A 25690-nucleotide genomic window follows, 5' to 3' on the forward strand; every position below is an offset into this window, starting at 1 on the left:
TCCAGGTGCAGACTGAGCAGAGCTGAACCCAGTACTCCAGGTGCAGACTGAGCAGAGCTGAACCCAGTACTCCAGGTGCAGACTGAGCAGAGCTGAACCCAGTATTCCAGGTGCAGACTGAGCAGAGCTGAACCCAGTACTCCAGGTGCAGACTGAGCAGAGCTGAACCCAGTACTCCAGGTGCAGACTGAGCAGAGCTGAACCCAGTACTCCAGGTGCAGACTGAGCAGAGCTGAACCCAGTACTCCAGGTGCAGACTGAGCAGAGCTGAACCCAGTATTCCAGGTGCAGACTGAGCAGAGCTGAACCCAGTACTCCAGGTGCAGGCTGTCCAGTTTCAGCATGGCCTCTCAGGATTTGAACTCACTAATCTGATATCATCCAGTATTTATCTTGTTTACTGCTACTGTTTACAGATGGTGAACCAATCAACTCACAGCTCTGAGTCTTGTTCACGTCCTACTTTGCAAGCTCTGTTACACCCCTGGGGTACATGTGCTGTTGTACATCCAGTATGTGCTACCTTGTATTAGTTCATACTGAACTTTACTGAACACTGATCATTCAGGTGTAAACCCAGTCAAATAGTCTGTGCAAAGTCTTGACTATCTCCTGAGTCTACCAGTCTGTCCTGCAAATTTAATGAACTTGAATTGACAGCAATCCTAGGGCATTCAATGTTGATCAAGGACAGGGGGGTTCCCAGCACAGAAACATCCTTCAATACTTGCCCTACTGCACCCTTGCTCCTTAATGAGTATGCCAGTTATTAATCCCAGTTCATATTTTACACTTAGATTGTAAAGGCAGAGTAGACAGAAACAGCATGAACTCAGAGATTGAACAAGGAGACATAGATATAATTTTAAATATAAAACATTTAGGGAGAGAACATTAGGAACTTTTATACTTATTTTTTATTAATTCACAGGATGTGGGCATCACTGGTAAGGCCAGCATTTATTGCCTATCCCTAATTGTCCTTGAGAAGGTTGTGTTGAACCACCTTCTTGAGTTCAACATGAGTGGCTTGCTAGACCATTTCAACAAGCAATTAAGAGTCAATCACATTGTTGTGCCTGGAGTCACATATCGGCCTGACTAGGTAAGGACGGCAGATTTCCTTCCCTAAAAGACCTTAGTCAGCCAGATGGCTTTTAAAAACAATCCGGTAGATTCATGGTCACTATTACAGATATTACACGGAGCTGTAAAGTGCCCTAGTAGAGTTAGTGAATTAAACAGAGACCATATAAACATTTAGGTATAGATTAGATAGGTGGTTGAAGGAAACAGATATAATGGAAGATGCAGGCACGTAGGATTAGAACTACTGCCCACGTGAAGCTTTAACGCTAACACAGACTAGTTGGGCCAAATGGACTTTTTCCATGTTATAATTTCTACGTAATTTTGGAAGTCATTTGGCTTCTCCCTACTGCAATATCACTCCCTAAAAAAATTTATGAGGTTGATCAGGGAAGACCTGCCCCTGCTAAATCCACATTGACTGCCACTTACTGGGCTGTTGTCACATAGGTACTGTTCCACTGTGGTTACTATTATCTTTCCAGTTATTGAGATGTTGCAAATGGAACTGTAATTACCAGGTATGGTTCCACTAATGGAGCTCTAGTTACCAGGTATGGTTCTTGTCACATTGGTCATTTCCATTCATCGACTCTTTCAGCGCTCAACAGATTTCCTGGGATATTGATCATCCATCCCAGGGGATTGACTGGAGTTCTGACAGCACAAAAAAATCTAATCCTTAGACAAAGCAACATTGAAATTACTTTTAATTTTTTTTCTGACACGTTTCACATTCACCTATTCCATATTTTTAAGCATTTTGTGCCTCCAGCTTACCTCATCCTTACACATTTCACACACATTTCCACAAGATAACAAATCAGCACTAGTGAGAAAGGAGTTAACAATTAACAGGCATTGCAACAGCTCATACCCCGCTTTACCTGACCTCTCACACCAGTCCGAATCGTCCAGGTACCTGAGAGTTGACAGCACTGGAGACATGAGCAACTGGCTTTCTGGAGATTTATGGGCATTCACTGTACTGTCCTATGAGGAAGTGGGCAATTCAAGGTTATTATTTATGGAACAGTTCAGGTGGACTGTGTAGGGTGCTTTCCAGCCCTGTTTGTTCTTACATTACTAACCAATTCCACCTACTGCCCTCAGAACCCATGCTCTGTACCAGGTACAATTCTGGCCCCAGTTAAAATTCCTGTTAGACAGCAGTGGCTGGAGCACGGCTGGCTTGTACCAAGCTTCCAGTTCAAGGAGGTTTGTGCAGAGACAATTTCTGCACAGGACAAAGGGGAGAGGAAAGGGCGAAGGTGATAGGAATAATGGGAAGGGGCAATTCAACAACCCTCACATTTAACTACACAAAAAAATTACAAATTTATAAAACTTCCAGTTCCTTCTGTTGCAATATTAAACTTCAATAATAGGAGGAGCCATGGGAATTTATATTTTTAATGAAGTTGGGTTGTACAGAGTACTGTAGACGATTAAATCTTGTCCTTGAGTAACATCCTGCAGAATTGCACAGTTCTAAATCGCTTCAATGCGTGGGGTCTGTGACCTGATTTTGGCCTTGAATCCGTTGTCTGATGATGCACATCCGATCCTATTACTAGAACTAGAGCAATTTCAGATCTAAACTTTTCCATTTTCGAATAAAAAGATTCCTCATGTCTGTCTTACAACAAACACATTGGGGCATTTTAAAGTCTAAACTGCTAGAGTGGAATAAACGTCTAACTCCGACTCTGGACTTGGGCCCTCACGCTCTACAGTGACCCCGGGGCCGACACTTGCCTGGGCCAGTGCAACTATTTCGGCTGATTGCATTTCATCCTTAAATTATGGATCTTAAAAATGGCCTTTGAAAGAGACAGGAGTCCCATTTAGTTTATCAAATTGCACCAAATCTTGTTTACTAGTGAGTGGGTGAAGGCAGGTCAGTGTATACAGGTGGGGGCGGGGTGTTGAAGGGGCTGGGGAGGGGGTGGTTTGGGAAGGTCTGTCAACAAACATTAATGTGACTGAATGGTTTGCAAAAAAGTTAAAACCAGATTACCAGTGAGTCATCTCCAAGCATCTCTTGGTATCAGTACTCAAAATAAGATTACAGAGAAGCAGCTGTTTTGGACAGTCACCCAGGGTATTTACAGAACGCACAGGTCACTCCGGCTGCCTGAGGACAACCGCTATCTCATCGTTAGGAGCAGTGTTTGTTTTTAATCCGGTTTGAAAACAGTTCGGAGTCTCCACAGGCTCTTAGTTTCGAGTCCCAGCCTTCTGCCAGTCGAAGGTTACAGGTGTCGAGGGCTCGGGTGCCCGTTGTGATACAGTTTCTGTTTGATATGCACCATGTTCCCTGCTGAGTCCTCGTATTGCCGATGGGAGCGCCTCCTGAAATCCTTCAGATTACATAACCGTGGGATCCAGGACCAGGAGTTATCTGAAAAAGGGGATGAAGCAGCAGATCAGAAAGATGTGTGTGGATGGGTGGGTGTGGGGATGTGTGTGTACCCACTGCAGCACCAAAACCCACTGTCACCCCCAGTGCCCGAGTCATTCGCTCAATCCGGTTTCACGGCACCCAGTGCCCAGGTCACTCGCTCAATCCGGTTTCACTGCACCCAGTGCCCGAGTCATTCGCTCAATCCGGTTTCACTGCACCCAGTGCCCGAGTCACTCGTTCAATCCGGTTTCACTGCTCCCAGTGCCCAGGTCACTCGCTCAATCCGGTTTCACTGCACCCAGTGCCCAGGTCACTCGCTCAATCCGGTTTCACTGCCCCCAGTGCCCGAGTCACTCGCTCAATCCGGTTTCACTGCACCCAGTGCCCAGGTCACTCGCTCAATCCAGTTTCACTGCACCCAATGCCCGGGTCACTCGCTCAATCCGGTTTCACTGCACCCAGTGCCCAGGTCACTCGCTCAATCCGGTTTCACTGCCCCCAGTGCCCGAGTCACTCGTTCAATCCGGTTTCACTGCACCCAGTGCCCGAGTCACTCGCTCAATCCGGTTTCACGGCACCCAGTGCCCGGGTCACTCGCTCAATCCGGTTTCACTGCACCCAGTGCCCGAGTCACTCGTTCAATCCGGTTTCACTGCACCCAGTGCCCGGGTCACTCGCTCAATCCGGTTTCACTGCACCCAGTGCCCGAGTCACCCGCTCAATCCGGTTTCACTGCACCCAGTGCCCGAGTCACCCGCTCAATCCAGTTTCACTGCACCCAATGCCCGAGTCACCCGCTCAATCCGGTTTCACTGCAACCAGTGCCCGAGTCACCCGCTCAATCCGGTTTCACTGCACCCAGTGCCCGAGTCACACACTCAATCCGGTTTCACTGCACCCAGTGCCCGAGTCACTTGCTCAATCCGGTTTCACTGCACCCAATGCCCGGGTCACTCGCTCAATCCGGTTTCACTGCACCCAGTGCCCGAGTCACACACTCATTCCGGTTTCACTGCACCCAGTGCCCGAGTCACTCGCTCAATCCGGTTTCACTGCAACCAGTGCCCGAGTCACCCGCTCAATCCGGTTTCACTGCACCCAGTGCCCGGGTCACTCGCTCAATCCGGTTTCACTGCACCCAGTGCCCGAGTCACACACTCAATCCGGTTTCACTGCACCCAGTGCCCGAGTCACTCGCTCAATCCGGTTTCACTGCACCCAGTGCCCGAGTCACTCGCTCAATCCGGTTTCACTGCAACCCAATGCCCGGGTCACTTGCTCAATCCGGTTTCACTGCACCCAGTGCCCGAGTCACACACTCATTCCGGTTTCACTGCACCCAGTGCCCGAGTCACCCGCTCAATCCGGTTTCACTGCACCCAGTGCCCGGCTCACTCGCTCAATCCGGTTTCACTGCACCCAGTGCCCGAGTGACCCACTCAATCACGGTTTCACTGCACCCAGTGCCCGAGTCACTCGCTCAATCCGGTTTCACTGCACCCAGTGCCCGAGTGACCCGCTCAATCATGGTTTCACTGCACGCAGTGCCCGAGTCACCCGCTCAATCCGGTTTCACTGCACCCAGTGCCTGAGTCACCCGCTCAATCCGGTTTCACTGCGCCCAGTGCCCGAGTCACCCGCTCAATCCGGTTTCACTGCAACCAGTGCCCGAGTCACCCGCTCAATCCGGTTTCACTGCACCCAGTGCCCGAGTCACTTGCTCAATCCGGTTTCACTGCACCCAATGCCCGGGTCACTCGCTCAATCCGGTTTCACTGCACCCAGTGCCCGAGTCACACACTCATTCCGGTTTCACTGCACCCAGTGCCCGAGTCACACACTCAATCCGGTTTCACTGCACCCAGTGCCCGAGTCACTCGCTCAATCCGGTTTCACTGCACCCAGTGCCCGAGTCACTCGCTCAATCCGGTTTCACTGCAACCCAATGCCCGGGTCACTTGCTCAATCCGGTTTCACTGCACCCAGTGCCCGAGTCACACACTCATTCCGGTTTCACTGCACCCAGTGCCCGAGTCACCCGCTCAATCCGGTTTCACTGCACCCAGTGCCCGGCTCACTCGCTCAATCCGGTTTCACTGCACCCAGTGCCCGAGTGACCCACTCAATCACGGATTCACTGCACCCAGTGCCCGAGTCACTCGCTCAATCCGGTTTCACTGCACCCAGTGCCCGAGTCACTCGCTCAATCCGGTTTCACTGCACCCAGTGCCCGAGTGACCCGCTCAATCATGGTTTCACTGCACGCAGTGCCCGAGTCACCCGCTCAATCCGGTTTCACTGCACCCAGTGCCTGAGTCACCCGCTCAATCCGGTTTCACTGCGCCCAGTGCCCGAGTCACCCGCTCAATCCGGTTTCACTGCACCCAGTGCCCGAGTCACTCGCTCAATCCGGTTTCACTGCAACCACTGCCCGAGTCACTCGCTCAATCTGGTCCAGCTGTACCCAGCACAGGATCTGGATAAATCAGACAGTATCAGGACAAAGCTGTCACACGTTTTAAAATGTTAGGATGTATCTGAAACTCTCACTACCTGCTCGAACCAGCTTCTTGAATCAAACTCCCCCCCGACCCCCAGCTCCCTAATCTATTAGGGGGGGTTGGGCGATTGGTTAATGAACACTAAAGAGATTTAAAGGGCCAAGCTTTGAACACAGAGCAATCCACATCCGAAAGCCCAGTCCGCTTTCCCACCACCACTCACTGCCCCTGGGCACTAGAAGCTTTATTCGGGAGCCACTCACCGTAACGCCTGCTTGTCCTCCAGGCCCTGACGACACAGTGAAGGACACCATCCATCCACACCAGGAACCAGCTAATACAGAAGCCCAGCAGCAGGCCCAGCATCAGGTCAATCTCCTGCTTCGTCACATTGTCCGTCACAAAGTAATTTTCTGAGGAATCGACCACCGACTGATCAGCATCATAGGGAATTACATAGTGAATGTGGTGCCTGAAAGAGAGTGGGGGGGGGGGGGGGGTAAAGAGAGAGTTACAACCAAGAGAAAAAGGGTGGGAGAGCAGAGAGGCAAGGAGGGGGCGGGGGGGGGGGGGTGGCAGTGAGCAGGGGCCATGTGGGTGGGGAGTGGGGAGGAGGGTTAGTGGGGTGACAGGAGGGGGGGGGGGGGGGTGGGGAGATAGGGCAGGGGGTGGGGAGCAGAGGAGTGGGGTGGGTTGGGGGGAGGGGATAGAGGTTCCATCATCACAAAGTGAGATTCCCCGGTGCTGAAATGAGTGAAACCGATGGCGATAGCGGGGTGGGGGAGTGGGAGGGAGTGGGGGGGGGGGGGCGGTGACTTACCTTCCACAGTTGCAGTGACAGACCCGGTCTTCGCCTCGTAAATGCGGGAGGATATAATTGTGGAATCGGTCGAGCAGAGCGTTCATATCCACGATGCAAGCTATTGCCTGTAAAGAGCCGACAAGCAAAGGCAGAGCAGGTGAGGAGGGTCCGGGCAGCGAGAAAGCAGAACCCGGACAAGCAGCTCTGAAGGTGCCGCCGGCTCGGAAAGACTGTCCGCCGCCGCCAGCCTCATGCAAATTACCGCAACCCCACACAGCATGCAGCAGCAGCCGGCCCGGCTCCCTTACCATCACCATCGACGTCCCCACGAACATGAAGATCATGGTGTTGGCGGTGAGCAGCATAAATGGCAGCTTCTGCTTCCTCCTGCTCGGCTGCAGCGTGTCCTCGGGCACCGCTCACTCAGTGGCCCCTGTCCCGGGAGAGTGTGGCCAGTCCTCCCGGACACCCTCCCTCCCTCCCTCCACGCTCCTGCACTCACTTCCCCCTCCGTCCCTCACACTCCCGGCCAGCTTCCCTCCCCCTTGGCCACCCTCACATGCGCCACATGGCTGCCGAGCGAGGCTTCGCTTCCTGCCGCAGTTACAAATTGATCCGCCCCAACACAGTCGATAAATAATTCAGAGGCAGGGCTTGGGGATGGGGAGGGTGGGGAAACTGGGGAAGGAGGTCGGGGGTTTGGAGAGGAGGGTCGGCAGCTGAAACCCTGGAGCTTTGCTTGGACTGCGAGGTGACCCCCCCCCCCCCCTTTCAGCGGTGGTGCTGGGGGTTCCGCAGCCCCAACTCCAGCGCTGCTCCCACTGACATTGCAGCTCCCAGCCCGGGCTCTCTCTCTCTCTCTCTCTCCCCCCTCTCTCTGTCTTGCTACCCATTTGTATTCAGCACCACGTCTCCCAGTTCACCACATCTAACTTTCATCCCACAAACTAGCGCCGCGGCCTGGGTGATTCTTCCTCCTCCCAGCAAAAAGCACCTTTAACTGTGAAATAAGACCATTGGAGAAATAAACAGACGGAGGCTGGGCTCCGGACAAGGGTTTTTTTTTTAATGAAGCTTCATGTTGGATACACTTTGCGCCATCGTCAGATGGAGCCTTGGTTCTACAAGAGAGATTCATTCGGACACATTACAGGACCAGCGCCGAGCAGCGATTCAAACTTAAAATAGACTATAAATTATATACAGATTAGCACTGCAGAGCCCACCGCCCCGCCCAAGCCCCCCTCAGTAGAAACAGACGGTGTGAAGGAAGGTCCGGCCGCTCTTCTCCTCCAGCTCCTGGATCAACTCATCGATCTCATTCTCCATGTCTTCGGTGCGCTGAATCTAAACACAACAAGCATGGCAAAAGGTCAACATTTGGCACCGTGATCGTGTCGGGAGAGAGAGGGGGCGGGACAGGAGAAAGGACTTTAACACACTGAGAAATGGATATTGGGGCAATGCTAGCTCATTCACTCGCTGACCTCTGCCCTGAGTTTTACCCAAGTGAAAAGTAGTTCAACTGAAGTTTGTTAAAAGGAACTCAAATGAGTCAAGAATTGTACAAAAAAAAAATGAACTGAACTGCTCCTCAGTTAGTTAGGGGGGGGGGGGGGGGCAGGATAAATTAAACCACCAATGCTAAGCTTGTAATTTGCCCCTCGTTTTCCCAGCTCCAGTTGAGGGTCTCACCCCCGTTCTCTCCTCGCTTATAACCACATACACAAAGTATCAACAGTACCAGCTCCATCCAAGGCCATGCCCAAATCTACTGGCACAGACCTCAGCTTCGGAGAGCTTTCCCTTGTTGGAATTCAGTCAATAGCAAGTTGTAGGTTTGCCTACAGCCTCTTGCCTTAGCCCAGCTTCCAGCAGCAAAACAAGCACTCTTCAATTTTATCAAAGGATCTAGGGGACCAGTCCAAGCTCCTGAAGCCTGCTGGCATGATCACTCCCTTCCCTCCACCCACCCCTAGAAAAAACTTAAAACACATTTTTCAGTGTAAAAGCTAACTACTGCAAGCTTCAGAAGAGCAGTGACAATTTTATACAGACAGGTAAACATAACCTAACCAAAATCACAGTCTAGGAAAACAGATTTTGTATAAAGTTACACCATTATAGTAATTAAGAGCCTTAACCTATCTAGTCAGAGCCATACTGGTGCGTCAAAAATAAACTATTAGCTTGCCAAGTGCATTGTTTATACATTAAATCAGACACCATGTTTCAACTGGAGGCTGTCTCTTTGTAGAAGCACCGAGGTGCTGTGGCCCAGTGCCAGAGATTAGATAGGGCTGTGCCCCAGCAGGGGTTGCAGGTTCAATGCCCTCTCTGCTGAGCTTCTCACAATGTTATCAAGGGAAGGGGCTAAATAAACCAGGGCCAAGCATTTCCCCACAGTGGCAGAAGAGAATCACACATAAGAAATAGGAGCAGGAGTAGGCCATTCAGCCCCTCAAGCCTGCCCCGCCATTCAAGATGATCATGGTTGATCTGTCCCAGGAATCAACTCCTCTTTCGGGCCTGCTTCGCCTAACCCTCGACTCCGAGATTTCAAAATCTGAGGCAGAGAATTCCAGAGATTCACCACCCAGAGAATTACTTCACATCTCAGTTTTAAATGTGTGCCCCCTTATTCTGTAACTATGTCCCCTAGTTCGAGATTCCCTCACTAGTGCAAACACCTTCTCAACATCTACCCTGTCAAGCCCCCTTAAAATCTTATATGTTTCTATAAGATTACCTCTCATTCTTCTAAACTCCAATGAATAAAGGCCTAACCTGTTTAGCCTTTCTTGATAAGACAACCCCCTTCATCCCAGGAATCAGCCTAGTGAACCTTTTCTGAACTGCCTCCAATGCTAGTATATCCTTCCTTAAATACAGGGACCAAAACTGTACACAGTACTCCAGGTGTGGCCTCACCAATACCCTATACAGTTGTAACAGGACTTCCCTATTTTTAAACTCTAACCCCCTCGTAATAAAGGCCAAAATTCCATTTGCCTTCCTAATTACTTGAAACACTAGTTAGCATGCAGGTGCAGCATGTACAAGAACACCCACAACCCTCTGTACTGCAGTATTTTGTAGTCTTTCTCCATTTAAATAATAATTTGCCTTTTTATTCTTCCTACCAAAGTGGATTACCTCACACTTTCCCACATTGAACACCATCTGCCAAGTTTTTGCCCACTTGCGCAACCTATCTCTATCCCTTTGCAGATTCTTTGTGTTCTCATCACAACATGCCTTCCCATCTATTTTTGTATCATTAGCAAATATGGATACTCTACACTCTGTCCCTTCCTCCAGGTCATTAATATAGATAGTAAATAGTTGAGGCCCTAGGACAGATCCTTGTGGCACCCCACTAGTTACGGCTTTCCAACCTGAAAAAGACCCATTGATCCCGACTCTCTGCCTTGTGTGTGTTAGCCAATCCTCAATCAATGCTAACACATTACCCCCAATAACCTGAGCTCTTATTTTGTGCAATAACCTTTTATGTGGCACCTTATCAAATGCCTTCTGAAAATCCAAATACACAACATCTACTGGTTCACCTTTATCCACTCTGCTTGTTATATCCTCAAAGAACTCGAACAAATTTGTCAAACATGAGCTATGGGCTAAATGTCCCCTTCCATAGCAATGGGCTCAGTGGCAATTGTGCAGAGCTGGTAACAAGATCAGAGTCAGCAGTGCTGAGGGTGGGTATTTCCTCTTCGAGCAAACAGAACCCCACTACTCAAGAAAGGAGTAAGAGTAAACATAGGCCAGTTAGCCTGACAATAATAGGGAAAATGCAAGGTCCTATTATTAGGGGCATGGTAACAGAGCACCTAGAAAATCATATTAGGCAGTGCCAACACAGATTTATGAAAGGGAAACAGTGTTTGACAGATCTGATGGGTTTTTGGGGGGGGTTGTAACTAACAGGGTAGATAAGGAGAAGCAGTGGATGTGGTGTATTTGGATTTTCAAAAAGCATTTGATAAAAGGTACCACACAAGCAGTTATTAAACAAAATTAGAGCTCATGGGATTGGGTGTAAAATATTAGCATTGATTGGTTAGCACCGCAGCCTCACATCTCCAGTGACCCGGGTTCGATTCTGGGTACTGCCTGTGTGGAGTTTGCAAGTTCTCCCTGTGACTGTGTGGGTTTCCGCCGGGTGCTCCGGTTTCCTCCCACAGCCAAAGACTTGCAGGTTGATAGGTAAATTGGCCATTGGAAATTGCCCGTAGTATAGGTAGGTGGTAGGAGAATGGTGGGGATGTGGTAGGGAATATGGGATTAATGTAGGATTAGTATAAATGGGTGGCTGTTGGTCGGCACAGACTCGGTGGGCCGAAGGGCCTGTTTCAGTGCTGTATCTCTAAATAAAATAAAATAAAATAAAACAGTAGGAATAAATGGGTCATTTTTGGGCTCATAGGCTGTAATTAGCAGGGTACTGCAAGGATCAGTGCTTGGGCCTCAGCTATTTACAATTTATATCAATGACTTAGATGAGGGGACTGAGTGTAATGTATCCAAGTGGGAAAGTAAGTGAGAAGGACACAATGAGGCTGCAAAGCGATGCAGACAGGTTAAGTGAGTGGGCAAGAACATGGCAATAGTGTGTATAAGTGGGGTGGGGGGGGGGGGGGGGGGGGAAAGAAAAGAGAGAAAAGCAGAATTTATTTTTAAAATAGCAAGAGGCTTGGGTGTCCTTGTACATGAATCACAAAAGTTAACATGCAGGTACAAGAAGCAATTAGGAAAGCAAATGGTATGTTGCCTTTATTACAAAGGGATTAGAGTATGAGTGAAGAAATCTTACTGCAATTGCATAGGGCCTTGGGGAGACTGCACCTGGGGTACTGTGTACATTTTTAGTTTCCTTACCTCAGGAAGCATATGCTAGCCTTAGGTGTGCAGCGAAGGTTCACTAGACTGATTCCTGGAATTAGGAGAAATCAAGTGAACTGGGACTACATTCCCTGGAATTTAGATGAATGAGGGGTGAACTCATTGAAACATACAATTCTTAAGGGGATTGGTAGGGCAGATGCTGGAAGGATGCTTCCCTCTCAAGAACTAGAGGCGTTAGAGGCACAGAAATAAGGAGTCAGATATTTAGGATGGAGTTCACACAGAAGGTTGTGGATCTTTGGAATTCTATACCCCAGAGAGCTGTCGATGCTCAGTCGTTGCAAGAGTCAAGGCAGAGATGGCTAGATTTTTGGATACTAAAGAGAATTAAGGGATATGAGGATAGTGCAGGAAGGTGGAACAGAGATAGATTCACCCACCATCTTATTGAAATGGTGCAGCAGGCTCGAAGGACCAAATGGCCTACTCGTGCTATCTCTTATGCTGTCATAGCAGCTTGCACTCAATAAATACTACAATGATTTTGGTTAAATGTATTTCACTCAATAACCCTCAGTAGGGACTGAATTCCAAGAGGTCCTGGAACTGAGAGCAGTGTTTCTTCTCTTCATGTGGTGTCTGGTTAGATTTCCCATTGACAGTGCAGGAGTTTGTCTAAAACCACTGCAAGCAATCAGCTTCAAAGATCCACATCTTGTGTGCTATTACTCTGTGAGCATACAATGAGCTCAGCTGGGAACAGAGGTAAATGCTTAGCAGTGAAATAGAATCTCATCACTTTGTCCTCTGAATGGGTTATACTCAAGAAACAGTTCTCTTCTGGGTATTACTGCATAGCAGGGACATCAATAGTTTCTGCTCAGTGAATCTTGCTCCTGGGTTAGACTCACATTTTATACTTCCACCAAGAACTCAGCATTAGACTCCACTGCACTTCCACTTCATCCAGGATTTTGGGGGCTTTGGGATCAACATTCCCACATTATGATTATAAGCCAAATCATTTATAACCTTATATTAAATGTTGCTGTATAGAATCCAGCAATATCAGTTTGTTGGTGAGGTTGGCTCGACAGGAAATGGGGAACAGCAAAAGTTGGATAGCTCAGGCAATGAAAGTGAAAAGAGAGCCAAAATTCCAAGAGGAGTTGAGATTTTACAAAATATTATATATGAAGACACTTCAACATCCCGACATGAACAATGCATTAACTGCTTCCTCCCAGGTAAGCTTGAAGGAATCAAATTTACATACTTCTAATCAGATTTTTTCAAGGATACACCTGCAGTAAAAGTGGCACCATTGTAACATGAAGAAGCATTACGCAGAAAAATCCTACTGTTAGACACTCAATCATAACAGTAATTGAAAGACTGGCAGGGTCCATTCTAATCAAAAATAGCCCAATTTCTATTGATTATTGCTCAGTTAAGCCACAGTTGTCTCCTGTAGCACACATGCTAAATTGGTGGACCTACCAGAAGACAATGAGTTGCAAAGTATGTTCCATATTCACTACTCCATTAGTTTATCGTAACTATGTAAAATTCTTACAAAACAATCTGTATTGCAATGTGAACAAATTATGGTAGTGTTCAGAAAACAGATACATTCACCTGCAAACACTTGGCAGGGTAACACGAGATCCCATTTGGATTCATTGTGGGACGTTATTCTGTGCTTTCCCAGTCCTCCCAATACACAAAAGGCGCAAACACTTACACATTGGCACAGTTCACAAATGAGGAAAGCTCCGATTGTGGCTTCTTCATGATTATCCTGAATGTCCACGTTTATGACATGCACTGACTGGAATGTCTCCTGTTCTCTCGAGTTCAGATCTGGGAAATCATAACATGGGGCATCAACAAACCATGTTTCACAAGCAGCTAGGTCAAACGGGTTGGCGAACAGAAGGGATGGCCATTTTACCTTCAAGCACCTGATCGTATACACGCTCCTCACAGGTCACTATTAGATCAAACTGGTCTTTGCAGGTCTGGAAACGTTCCGGTCGAGATTTTATCCGTTTGTTTCTGTCCAACATGTGGAGAATCCCATTCTGTGTATATCTGCACTGAGGTTAAGGAACTTAATGTACGCACGGAATAAACTATAAATTTCCACAAGATTTGCATTTTCTACAACCAAAGCTCGTATGCTAGACCCAGTCTATAGACTGAAGTCAAGCCAACCTCACCAATGCCCAAATCCAGGCTGATTAAAAGGTGCAAAATTCCTATCAGATGGCCTGATGCAGGCTCCCAATTTGCTTGCTGCTCCTGAGCTAATGCAAAGGCATCTTACAAAAGTAATGAATGGTTATGTTCAAGAGTCTCAAGGATGAGTTATGAAATCTGCACAATCTATGGCAGATACAGCCGGGTGACTTATTGGTACCAACAGTAATGGAGTGGTTTGGCCCATAATCTCCGAAAGCAATGAATTGCATTTTTCTTGGTGAAATCATCTGCCACTGTGGGGTTTAAATTTTAGGCTGTGAAGATGTTTTGACATTTTGTTTACAACTCCCGAGAGAGAAGCTGCTTTCTAGCCCCAAGAGTTTACATGAAAAGAAAATTCAATCCCATTTAAAATTAAAAGCAACATTCTGTGCAATCAAAACTTCTGCCCCAGTTTTCAGGCTTCAACACTCCAATCTGTCATCACAAACAGCAAAAACACAGCCTGGCACATTGCAATCAGATGGTTATAGCATGGACAGGCTGATGGTTTCATTACTGTTGTGGACAGGGCTTTATGAACCCCAGCAAGATAAATTATCCTGAGTACTCAGTAGTACAGCAGCACATCAGCAACTACATAGAATAATGAGCTTCGTTTGGTACGGAGCTAAAGGTCAGTCACATGGCCCTAAAATTACATACTAGATCTCTCCCTCACAGCTCAGAACACTAGGAAGAGGTTTCAGTTTGTAAATAAAGCATTACAATTTCTATCATGAGATTTCAGTTCTCCTCAAAAGTCCAATGAAGATTACCTGGCATAGGAAATATCCTATTAACCATCACATACTCTGGACACCTGTCGTCTGACTCATCCTTCTATCCCAAAATAAAACTAGTACTTTAATCCTTTGCAAAAACAGGGCACCAATAAGAACCCTTCAGGAGAAGGAAAACATGCAACGGATTTGTATTGGAAGAAACTAAATATTTTGATTGTTACTGTTTTAATTTTTTTCCTCTTCCCCCCCCAGAGTTAGGGGGTCAAGTTTTAAGATGTGACACTGGGGATCAGCTCATTAACACAGGGTAGTAACCCATGAAGTTAGCCCCAACCTCTGGAAATTTAGCTGATAAAAATACAAATGCTACTCATGTCAAAACAACTAGTCCCATCTCATCAGAATCTGCTCTGTTTAATCACGGACGGCGAGACCTGATGGATGACATTTCTTCAGAGTAGGGGTGTACACAGAAAGCAAACAAAGCTAAATTTAAACTTCTGAAACATTTTATACTGGGAACTTCCTTCCAGCTTTTAAAGGTTACATTAGGATGGCCGGTGGTCAAGTTCGCCACTGAATGGTCAGTTATAAATCAAGGATTCGGACTACAGGAAACTCCCAATGAGCAATCCAGAAAGACTGCCATTAAAATAAAATTGGGGCGTCCACCTCAAATCATAAACATGAAAGGAATTTCATTAGCAAATTTTGGAAGGGTTACACTGCATTCATGCAAACTAATCTCTCTCACACACACACATTTGCTGAATTTGGAGAATTGTGGCAGTCTGAACAAAGTCCAACTGCTTGGAGGGGGAAACCCTGACTCATGAAGAGCACTACTGAGAATTGGCTTGTGTTGCTTTGGAATTAGCTCACAGATGAACAAGTATATGCTCCAACATCACTCAGGAAAGCAATGTTGAGGCAGTTTCATTTTGGGCACAAATTTAAGTTTGATGTCTCATGAGTTGGAGAACACCCAAAAAATGACCGAGGTTAGCAAAGACTGAACTGCACCTCAGTCAGTCAATGAGACATTAAAATGTGTTGGATTTAATTTCTAACTCGCTACTGTGCTCTGGCTGCCATAGAATGCGTACACGTTAGACCCCAGCAGACAGAAGCAAATTGCTTTAACCTGGTTGATTCTTTAATGCAGAAATCAGTCAGGCACTCTCACAGAATGCTACCAGTTCAGTTTTTCTTTTACACAAATGATTTGTTAAATTGTTTGTGGTTATCTTGCTCAGTAATTGGCTTTTAAATTCCTTACAATTTAACACTGGAACTAAATGGTACCAAAATTGCTCTTAAATGTTAATGCATTTTAATTTGCTGCACTTTCCTCTGAAATGATGAGAAATTTGGATTGTGACTTTTCTACTCTGGTAAAATGAAACAGAGCAATTGACAGCTCCAGATGGAGAAAAAACTGGAACTGGAAAATAATATATATACACACACATATGCATCAACTTTCATGGCTTCAGGACATCCCAAAGTGCTTTACAGCAAATGAATTACTTCTGCAGTGTGATCATCTTAGTAATGTAGAGGAGAACAGCAGAGAATAACCCATGTTAAGGTTGGCCAAACAGGCACATGCATTCAGAGTCAAAGAGTTATGATGTAGTTTCACACCTGCTCACAAATCCAGCTTCAGCTGGACTGCTGAGTGGAGGTACTGATGATCAGCCAGTCCCACAAAGTTAGGGTAGAATGGAGCAAAAAGTATGCTGTAGGGCACACAGTCATGTCGATTAGCTGGAGGTTATTCTCCACTAGTCACTTCAGCTAGATTCAGTGCATGGCATTGGTTAGAGGGAAGGAGGAGTTGTTAAGGCAACATTTAACTGAATCACACCAGTGAGGGCCCAAGTTTGATTCATGGCCTCTGTTGAGTTAACTGATCTGAAATACGCACAAGTACCATAATTGGCCCCAGCAGCCCTGGAGTTTTTTTTTGGGGGGGGTGGGGGGGAAGGGGGGGTGCGTAGGGGAAGGAGAGACAAAATCATACCAGGTTCCCCCACACAACTGCTACCTAACAATTTTTTAACTAGAAAGCATGGGCACATCTAGACCAGACTGTGTCTAGTCAGGCTTGTCTGTCATTCACCCCGATTGACAGTTTTTGCTCAGGGCCATGTGAAGAATGGCCACTGGGTGTGGTACAGAGGGCAAACAGTAATAGTAAAAACTTGACCTAGCGGCAGTCAGAGCCTTCAGGAAAGGCAGGGAGAAAAAGAAAAAAGTCAAGATGCAAGTCTGAAAGACCACAGAGTGAAGTGTTTGTACTGCAGGAAGGTCGGCGACAACAGGTAAGTAATATGTAAGCAAACTGAGGTTAATCAAACAGCAAGCATCGCTCTGAAGTGGTAGGAAAACACCTCTGGAATAACGGGGGAAAATAACTGGTAGCCAATAATCAAAATGTGTATTCTTGCGAACTGGAGCAATTCAGTAATTTCAGGCAAGGTTAGACTGAAACCCACGTGTTAGTGCTGAAATACTGTGTCAAGAAGTGGTAGTTGCATTTGTAGTATGTAGTTGACTTTCACAACCTCAAGATCTTACCTCATTCCTTCTCCGGAGTCCTAGTACAGGTAAAATTAACTAGTTACCAATGGTTGAACGACTGAGGCAGAAACGTGGCATACTGTCAGAAATTCAGTGATGTCTAGAAATGTTAATGCAGAACAAAACAAAAACAGACACCAACTCAGAATATAGTCATAATGAAACGGCCAAAACATTCTGCTGAGCACAGAAACATTTATTATAAGTATACAACCACAAGCCACTGCAGACTTTTTACAGCAATGTTCTGAAGGTTATGTCAATAAACCAGCCTAGATTAATTCAGCATTTATATCCACAAATGTATCTGACTGTTTACATTCAGTAGTTAAACACATACCTGTTCCCAGCACAGAATGCCAGTACACATTACTGCTCCATTCTTTCCCGCTAGAATATTTGATAATTCTTGCTTTCCATCTTGAGCACACCAAATATGGGCAACTTGTTCTCTGGTGTCTCAGGCGAAAGTCATGTTAGAGGTCTAATTTTTCATGCATCAAAACATTTTGCACTTTAATAAATTTTCATTTTAATAATGGATATGTAGAGGAGGCTGAGGTTAGGGAAACATCCAAAGACACAAAGGAAATGCTGGCTGTGCATTTAAAGCACAGTCTCGTGGATCAGCTTGGAAATTAAGGAGAGCTACAAGGTTAAGACAACTTCCTTTCCTACTGCAATATGCCATCACTTTTTGAAACTCATGTGCAACACAATGTTGACCAGTAGTTGAACATGTTGAGTGGGAGCTGGGGTGGGAGATAAAAATATTTTGTTTTCAGATTGACTGTGGTGCAGAATTTTTCCAAAATCTTCACTAGGCATTCAAGCAACTTGTAAAACTTCACCTGCTTGAAGAACAATTGCCTGTAGACTACTGTTAGTTACCAAGCATCCAAGCATTATCTGTTTGATTCACATGTAGGATGGGACTGTGGACATCTTGAGCAGGCAGAGAAGTCCATTAGTAAGGTGGTCATTCATTAAATATATAAGAATTGAGGTTAAAGCGCCAAATGGTCTTTTCTCATTCCAAGTCGTGTGCACGCTAATCAAGCATACAAAAATTGCAGAGGCTCAGTCCTGAGTTAGCTGTGCTGAGTTAGCCAACTCAGCAAAGGCAACAATGGGGTATTTGTACCTCAATGCTCCATACCTAGGGGGAAGGCAACACATACTCACCATTGTTCTTTTCCCATGGAGATCCTTGGAAGTGGTTCTATTTTAGTGAAGAACTTTGATCATGGGTAATGTTTAATGACTAATGATCTTTCACACCAGTCCCTGAATAAGACGACAAACTGGAATAGAAGTAGTTGAGAGACCCAGAGCCTGACTGCATTGCAAGTATGTACAAATCGCCTCAGAATCTACTGCACATCATATTCTCACTGCATTTTAATCATTACTCAAAGGCTATTTAAAGCCCTATTTTCTTTCTATCTAGTGCTTCTGCTGTAGTAAATTAATTTTTCCTCTTCTCCTGCAGTTGCTGCTGGGCCACAGTTCTCTCGGAACCCGCAGCCTCCAAGCACCTGACCTAAGTTTGAGTCTTCGTGTGAGCCTAGTCTTTCTCAGAGTCCAGGTTTTTCTATCACTGGACATCTTAACCTTGTCCTCACCAGACATCTGCATGCATTTTCCATTAAGGGTCACTAGACAGCAATCTAGACTGGAGTGGGAACACCAAATTTGCTGCTCTTACAATGAAAGACTGTGTACAATCCTTTATTGTCTGCATGTGAAGCAGACAGAAAGAACAGCTGGCCCATTAACAGCAACTACCTTTTCTATTCATTTGGGTACAAATGATCCAGAGAACTAATTCCACTCCATAACAGCTGCAAACAACCAGAGCAGAGGTTATTCTAGTAGAGGGCTGGTGCTGCATAGAATCTGGAGAATAGTACAGCAGAGGAGGCGGCTATTCGGCCCACCGAGTTTGCACAGGCTCATTCAAAAAGCAATCCAGTTAGTCCTATTTCCCCACGATTCCGTATTCCTGTGATTTTTTTCTCCTATTTAATCAGATTCCATTTTGAAAGCTGCTATTGAAATTGTTTCCACTACATCAAGCAGTGCATTCCATATCCTAACCAGTCGTTGCGTAAAAAAAAAGGTTATGTTGCCTCCGGTTCTTTTAATCACCTTAAGTCGATGCCCTCTGGTTATTGACCCTTCAGGCATTGGAAACAGTTGTTTTTCCTCAATCTAAACACTTCATGACTAAGGACCTCTATCAAATCTCTTTAGCCCCTCTGTTCTGAGAGCCACCCCAGCTTCTCCAGGTCTATCCACACAACTGTTTCCATGGATGAAAGATTGCTTTCTCTCTCTCCAAAGCCTTCACATCCTTCCTAAAGTGTGGCATCCAGAATTGGACAAAATACTCCAACTGGGGTCAAACTAATGTTTTATATAAGTTTAGCATAACTTCCCGGCTTCTGTACTCTATATATCTCTATTTATAAAGCCCAGGATCCCATATGGTTTATTAACTGCTTCATTAACCTGTCCTGGCACCTTAGAAGATTTGTGCACAAACACTCAGTTTCTCTTCTTGCCACCCCTTTGAAATTATACCATTTAGCATGTACTGTCTTTTCCTATTTTTCCTTCCAAAATACATCACTTCACACTTTTGTGTGTTGAATTTAATCTGCCAAGTGTTCACACATTCCACCAGCTTGTCTATTACTATCTTCCTCACTGTTCATTACACTTCCAAGTTTCATGTCATCTGCAGATTTCAAAATTGTGCCATGTACCAAGTCATTACTCTATGAGGAGCAAATGTAAATGTCCATTTATATACCATTTTGATGCGCAAACAGGCCAACCACTTGTATTTATATAGGGCCTTGTAATGCAATAAAACAGCCCAAGGCACTTCACAAAATTAGTGTTACAAAACAAAATTTGACGCCAAGCTGCATAAGGAGAGCAGATGATCAACAGCTTGGTCAAAGAGGTAGAGGAGAGTCTTGAAGGATGGATGAGAAGCAGGGAGGTTTAGGAAGTGAATTCCAGAGGTTCGGGTTTGAGCAGCTGAAAGCACAGCCACCAATGGTGGAACAATTAAAATCAGGGATGCTCAAGAGGCCAGAATTGGAGAAGCACCAATACATCAGAGGGTTGTAAGGCTGCAGGAGATTAGAGATAGGGAGGGGGTGAGATCATGGAAGGATTTGAAAACAAAGGAGAATTTTTTTTTTTTGGAGAGGTAATTTTATAATAATTTCAAATAGACAATATTCCAAACTGCAGCCCTCCACCAGCACATCCTCGACTGCTTTTTTTGCTTTAACAGAGTGCTCCCTAGCCAGAGTCAGTGAATGCATTCTGGGGCTTTCACATTTCTACTTTCTATTTACACATTGAAACTGATTCATAAGTTGAGTTGAAGCTGAGGGTAGACACTTGCTTGGTTTTGTCATTAAAATCCTAACATTCCCACACTAGTTTCTTTATCCCATCCACAAATAACTGCTTGCTTGATGAAAAATCACAATAGCAAACTTTATGAAGTATATTTGAAGACATTCAGGTGTGTACCATCGAAAGCCCAAGTTTCTTTTTGTTCAGCCAGGTGCATATGACTCTAATTCAACATGTTGGAGTCCATAAACCAAACTACTTGTTTGTCCATATTGGACAGACAGGTTCCACCAGAAGCAGACTGGTGCCAATGTCCCAGCACAAAGAATGGTTAGAGGTGTGGTGGGAGCTTAAATTGGTAAGCCTGGTGGGAGGGTGGAGGGATGCAAATATTTAACTTACGGCATAACTGGATCAACCACCTGACATTGACCTGGGCACTGGTGACAACAAAGGCTCATTGAGCCCAGTCAACCCTGCAAAGTCACCCTCACTATCAGAGGACTTGTGCCTAAATTGAGAGAGTTGTCCCACAGACTAGTAAAGCAACAGCCTGACATAGCCATACTCACCAAATCATACCTTTCAGCTAATGTCCCAGACTCCTCCATCATCAACCCTGGATATGTCCTACCGGCAGGATAGACCCACCGGAATTGGCAGGACAGTGGTATACAGTAGGGAAGAATTGGACTTGGGAGTCCTCAACATTGCCTCCAGCCCCCATCAAGTCTCATGGCATCAGGACAAACATGGACAAGGAAACCACCTGCTGGTTACCACCTACTGCCCTCCCTCAACTGATAAATCAGTACTCCTCCATGCTGCACACCACTTGGAAAAGGCATTGAGGGTAGCAAGGGCACAGAATACACTCTGGGTGGGGGACTTCAATGCCCATCATGTAGAGTGGCTTTATACCACCACTGACCGAGCCTGGGCCTGCAGCAGGTGGTGAGAGAACCAAGAGGGGGAAAAAAAAAAAAACCTATTTGACCTTGTCCTTACCAATTTACTTGTCAAAGATGCATCTGCCCATGGCAGTGTTGGTAGAGGTGACCATCGCCCAGTCCTTGTTGAGATGAAGAGTCCCACCTTCACACGGAGGACACTCTCCATCGTGTTGTGACACTACCACCATGCTAAATGGGATAGATTCAGAGCAGAACTAGCAAGTCAAAACTCGATATCCATCAGACACTGTGGCCAGCAGTAGCAGAACGGTGTGCCATCACAATCTTGCATTCAATCTTACATAAAACTTGCAATCATCTTCAGCCAGAACTGCCTAATGGATGATCCATCTCAGCCTCTTCCTGAGGTCCCCACCATCACAGAAGCCAGGCTTCAGTCAATTTGATTCACTTCACGTGATATCAAGAAACAGCTGCGTGCACTAGATACAGCAAAGGCTGTTGGTCCTGTCAACATCCCAGCTGTAGGGAAGACTTGTGCTCCAGAACTAGCTGCATTTTTAGTCAAGCTGTTGTATTACAGCTACAGTACTAACATCGACCTGACAAAGCAGAGAATTGTCCAGGTATGTCCTGTCTACAAAAAGCAGGACAAATCCCATCTGGCCAATTACCACCCCAGTCTACTCTCAATCATCAGCAAAGTGATGGAAAGTGTCATCAACAGTGTTACCAAATGGCACTTACTCACCAATAACCTGCTCATCGATGCTCATTTCCAGTTCCACTAGGATCACTCAGCTCAAGACCTCATTACAGGCTTGGTCTAAACAAAGCAGCTGAATTCCTGAGGTGCAATGAGAGTGACTGTCCCTGACATCAAGGCAGCATTTGACCAAGTATGACATCAAGGAGCCCTTGTAAAATTGAAATCAATGGGAATCAGGGGTAAAACTCTCCAGTGGCTGGGATCATGCCTAGCACAATAGAAAATGAATGCGGTTGTTGGAGGCCAATCATCTCAGCCAGAGGACACTGCTGCAGGAGTTCCACAGGGCAGTGTCTTATGCCTAATCATCTACAGCTGCTTCATCAATGACCTTCCCTCCATTTTAAGGCCAGAAGTGGGGTGCTCACTGCTGATTGCAGAGTATTCAGTTCTATTCATAACTCCTCAAATACTGATGCAGTTCGTGCCCACATGTAGCAAGATCTGGACAACATTGGGCTGATAAGTGGCAAGAAAAATTCATGCCACACAAGTGCCAAGCAATGACCAACGAGAAAGACTTGCAATGATATAGCGCCTTTCATGACCACCTGACATCTCAAAGCACTTGCAGTCAATGAAGTACTTTTGAAGTGTAGCCATTGTTATAACGTAGGAAATGCAGTGGCAAATTTGCACACAACAACCACCCACAAACAGCAATGTGACAATGACCAGATAATTTTTTTTTTGCGATGTTGATTGAGAGATAAACATTGGCCAAAACACCGGGGACAACCCGTGTTCTTCCTCAAAGTGGTGCCTTGGGACCTTTTACATCTACCCAAGCAGGCAGATGGGGCCTCAGTTTAATGTCTCATCTGAAAGCTGGCGCCTCCAACAGAGAGTCTAACCACCATCTCTTGACATTCAATGGCATTACCATTGTCACGGTCAACCCCCACCATCAAAATCATAGGGGTCATCATTGACCAGAAACTTAACTGGACCAGCCACATAAATACTGTACAAATAAAAGCAGGACAGAGGCTAGGTAACCTGCTGCGAGCAACTAACCTCTCAACTCCCCAAAGCCTTTTCATGGTCTACAAGGCACAAGTCAGCAGTGTGATGGAATACTCTACACTAGCCTGGATGAGTGCAGCTCCAGCAACTCAAATAAAACTCAACACCAGCCAGGACAAAGTTGCCTGCTTGACTGGCACCCCATCCACCACCAGCACACCGTGGCTACACAGTGTGCATCAGCTACAACTTACTAAGGCTTCTTCAACAGCACCTCCTAAACACGAGAGGTCTACCGCCGAGAAAGAAAAAGGCAGCAAGTGCGTGAAAACACCACCCCACTGTAAGTTCCCCTCCACGTCCTGGAACTCCTTACCTAACAGCACTGTGGAGTACCTTCATTGCATGGACTGCAGCGGTTCCAAGTGTCAGCTCAGCACCACCTTCTCAAGGGCAACTTGGGATGGGCAATAAATGCTGGTCTTGCCAGTGACACCCATGAACAAATTTTTTTTTTTTTTATAAAAGGCACTAGTAAGTATAAGAGGGGAAAGAATAAAGAAACAATTTGAAAGGAGAAAAGTACCAAAGACAAACTAGAAGCACCTGCTATTACGGGGAGGGATGATGCCATAGCTTTGACAGAAACTTGGCTTCAGCTGGGGCAGAACTGGGAACAAAAACAATCCTGGTTAGAAAATCAGCGAGAGAAAACTGGCTACGGACACAGTTACAGTATTAGACAGAAGGGCACTACTGAAGGTAAGGCTTCTCTAGATTGAATTGAGAGTTTGCAATAATACTGGGTGCCCATTATAGACCCTTAGTTAATAAAACATTTTTAGATGACAAAAATTTGCAGAAGTTACTGTGCTGTAGTAATGCTGGCTGGCATTAAATGTATGGTGATGGCAAAATTAGGCAGCAGTCCACAGAATGAGATTCAGTCAGTAGATAAGAAGGATTCTGGGCAAGCAAGGTGGCAGAGGTCAAAGAAGATTTAGGTGACAATGACTGTAAACCTAATTGATACAATCAGAATAGAGGAAAAACAGTCAAAGCGAAACCTGTTGAATTGGAAAGAGCATCTTTTAGAGGAATGAAAACAGACCTGATGAGGTTCATTGGGATGGACATGAACCTGACTAGTGGGATTTATAAAAGGTAGCTGCAGGAGAGATGGGCATGGATCTGGGAGGTAACATGTTCCAGGACATGAAATGAGATGTTGGAGGTGCGACAGATAGTTTACAAGGTCAAAGGGTTTCAAGTGATTTTATTTTGAGGAGGGGGATGGTGATGGTTTTGAAAAGGCTCATTATTTAAAGGAATGGAAACCATTTCCAATGTCAAAGAGCTTAGGGCCAGGGAGGGAAGCTAGGTGGCCAGCAGTGAGAATGGAGTCGAGGTGAGCAGGAGGAAGGTCTCATGGTCTGGATGATCTCAGAGGCATGGGTGAGACAAACTATAAGAAACAAGAGCAGGGCATGGGAATGGAGGGCTGGATGTTTGACTTGGTGGGCATGCAGCAGTGGAGGCAGCTGAACTAATGGTCTTCAGCACAACAATGCTGAGATCTTCACACTTGTTAAAGGTGACATTGGAAGAGGTAGGCTTAAGGATTTAAAGGGGATAGCTGGTAGAAGAAAAGCAGCTTTTCCTGTGGTTGCGGGGTGGGGAGAAGAGGGGCAAGATCTCTTTCATCTCCAGAATGATCTTGGAGTAGTAGACAATTTTGGCAAAGGTGAAGTGAGGGAATGGTTGAGCAAATTAACAACTCAATTAGCAAGACATTGGGGCAAATGGAGAGCCATTGACTCAGCAGTCAAAAACAAGAGTTAGTAGTGGAGAAGAGGGGAGAGAAAAGAGAAGTGATAGAGGGAGCAAATCAGGGCAGGTCCATATGGATCTGGCATTGCCAAACAGAATTGAATTTTTTGACAAAGCTACGAGTATACTGATCGCATGAAATAGATATGGTAAATTTGAATTCAAACTAAAATTCTCAATGGAGTGCAGGAACAGATCCACAGATGGTTAAAAGCAATCCTACTGGTGTAAAAACAATCTGGGGACCACCAAATTTAATATGGGGTAATGAATACAAAAACAACGTGTTGTTGAATTTGTCCAAGACATTGAGTGAATCACAATGAGTACTGAGAAGTTCTGGGCACCCAGAAAAGGTGCAGTATAGATTTTCCTGGGTCATGCCATGGGCTAAGGTATGGTTACGACAAAAATTTAACGGGGCCTTTAATCACTGGAGCAACGAAGGATAGTTGGGGATCAGGGCGTTAATTAACAGACATGTTCAAAATCTGAAAGGGTTTTGACAGATTGTTTCCATTGAACAGGTAAGAAGCAGCATAGATTTAGGATTGGTACAGAAGCTTAAATGAGGAGGTTAAAAGGATTT

General features: G+C 45.7%; 2 protein-coding genes across 3 annotated transcripts in view; both read right to left on the minus strand.

Moving 5' to 3' along the window:
• Positions 1 to 2488: 2488 nt before the first annotated feature.
• LOC137352158 (transmembrane protein 240) lies at positions 2489 to 7292 on the minus strand. 2 transcript variants are annotated; one of them, XM_068017316.1, is made up of 4 exons: positions 7108 to 7291; positions 6818 to 6924; positions 6261 to 6469; positions 2489 to 3493 (listed from the first exon to the last, which is right to left on the minus strand). In XM_068017316.1, exons 1-4 carry the CDS (start codon positions 7162 to 7164, stop codon positions 3345 to 3347), a joined length of 522 nt encoding a protein of 173 aa, XP_067873417.1. In that variant the 5' UTR covers positions 7165 to 7291; the 3' UTR covers positions 2489 to 3344. The 2 variants fall into 2 exon arrangements, with proteins under 2 accessions (XP_067873417.1, XP_067873416.1); XM_068017315.1 differs by having other exon boundaries at positions 6818 to 7292.
• A 552-nt stretch (positions 7293 to 7844) lies between these two features.
• ssu72 (SSU72 homolog, RNA polymerase II CTD phosphatase) overlaps positions 7845 to 25690 on the minus strand; it is a 101135-nt gene continuing 83289 nt past the window's right edge. The window contains exons 3-5 of the mRNA XM_068017317.1: positions 13620 to 13759; positions 13410 to 13528; positions 7845 to 8146 (exon numbers count right to left, since the gene is read on the minus strand). Of these exons, the coding sequence (XP_067873418.1) occupies positions 8045 to 8146; positions 13410 to 13528; positions 13620 to 13759 (361 nt within the window). The 3' untranslated portion in view covers positions 7845 to 8044. The remainder of the gene's footprint in view (positions 8147 to 13409; positions 13529 to 13619; positions 13760 to 25690) is intronic.

This window comes from Heterodontus francisci, chromosome 37 (assembly GCF_036365525.1).
Source record: "Heterodontus francisci isolate sHetFra1 chromosome 37, sHetFra1.hap1, whole genome shotgun sequence".
Classification (NCBI taxonomy): domain Eukaryota; kingdom Metazoa; phylum Chordata; class Chondrichthyes; order Heterodontiformes; family Heterodontidae; genus Heterodontus; species Heterodontus francisci.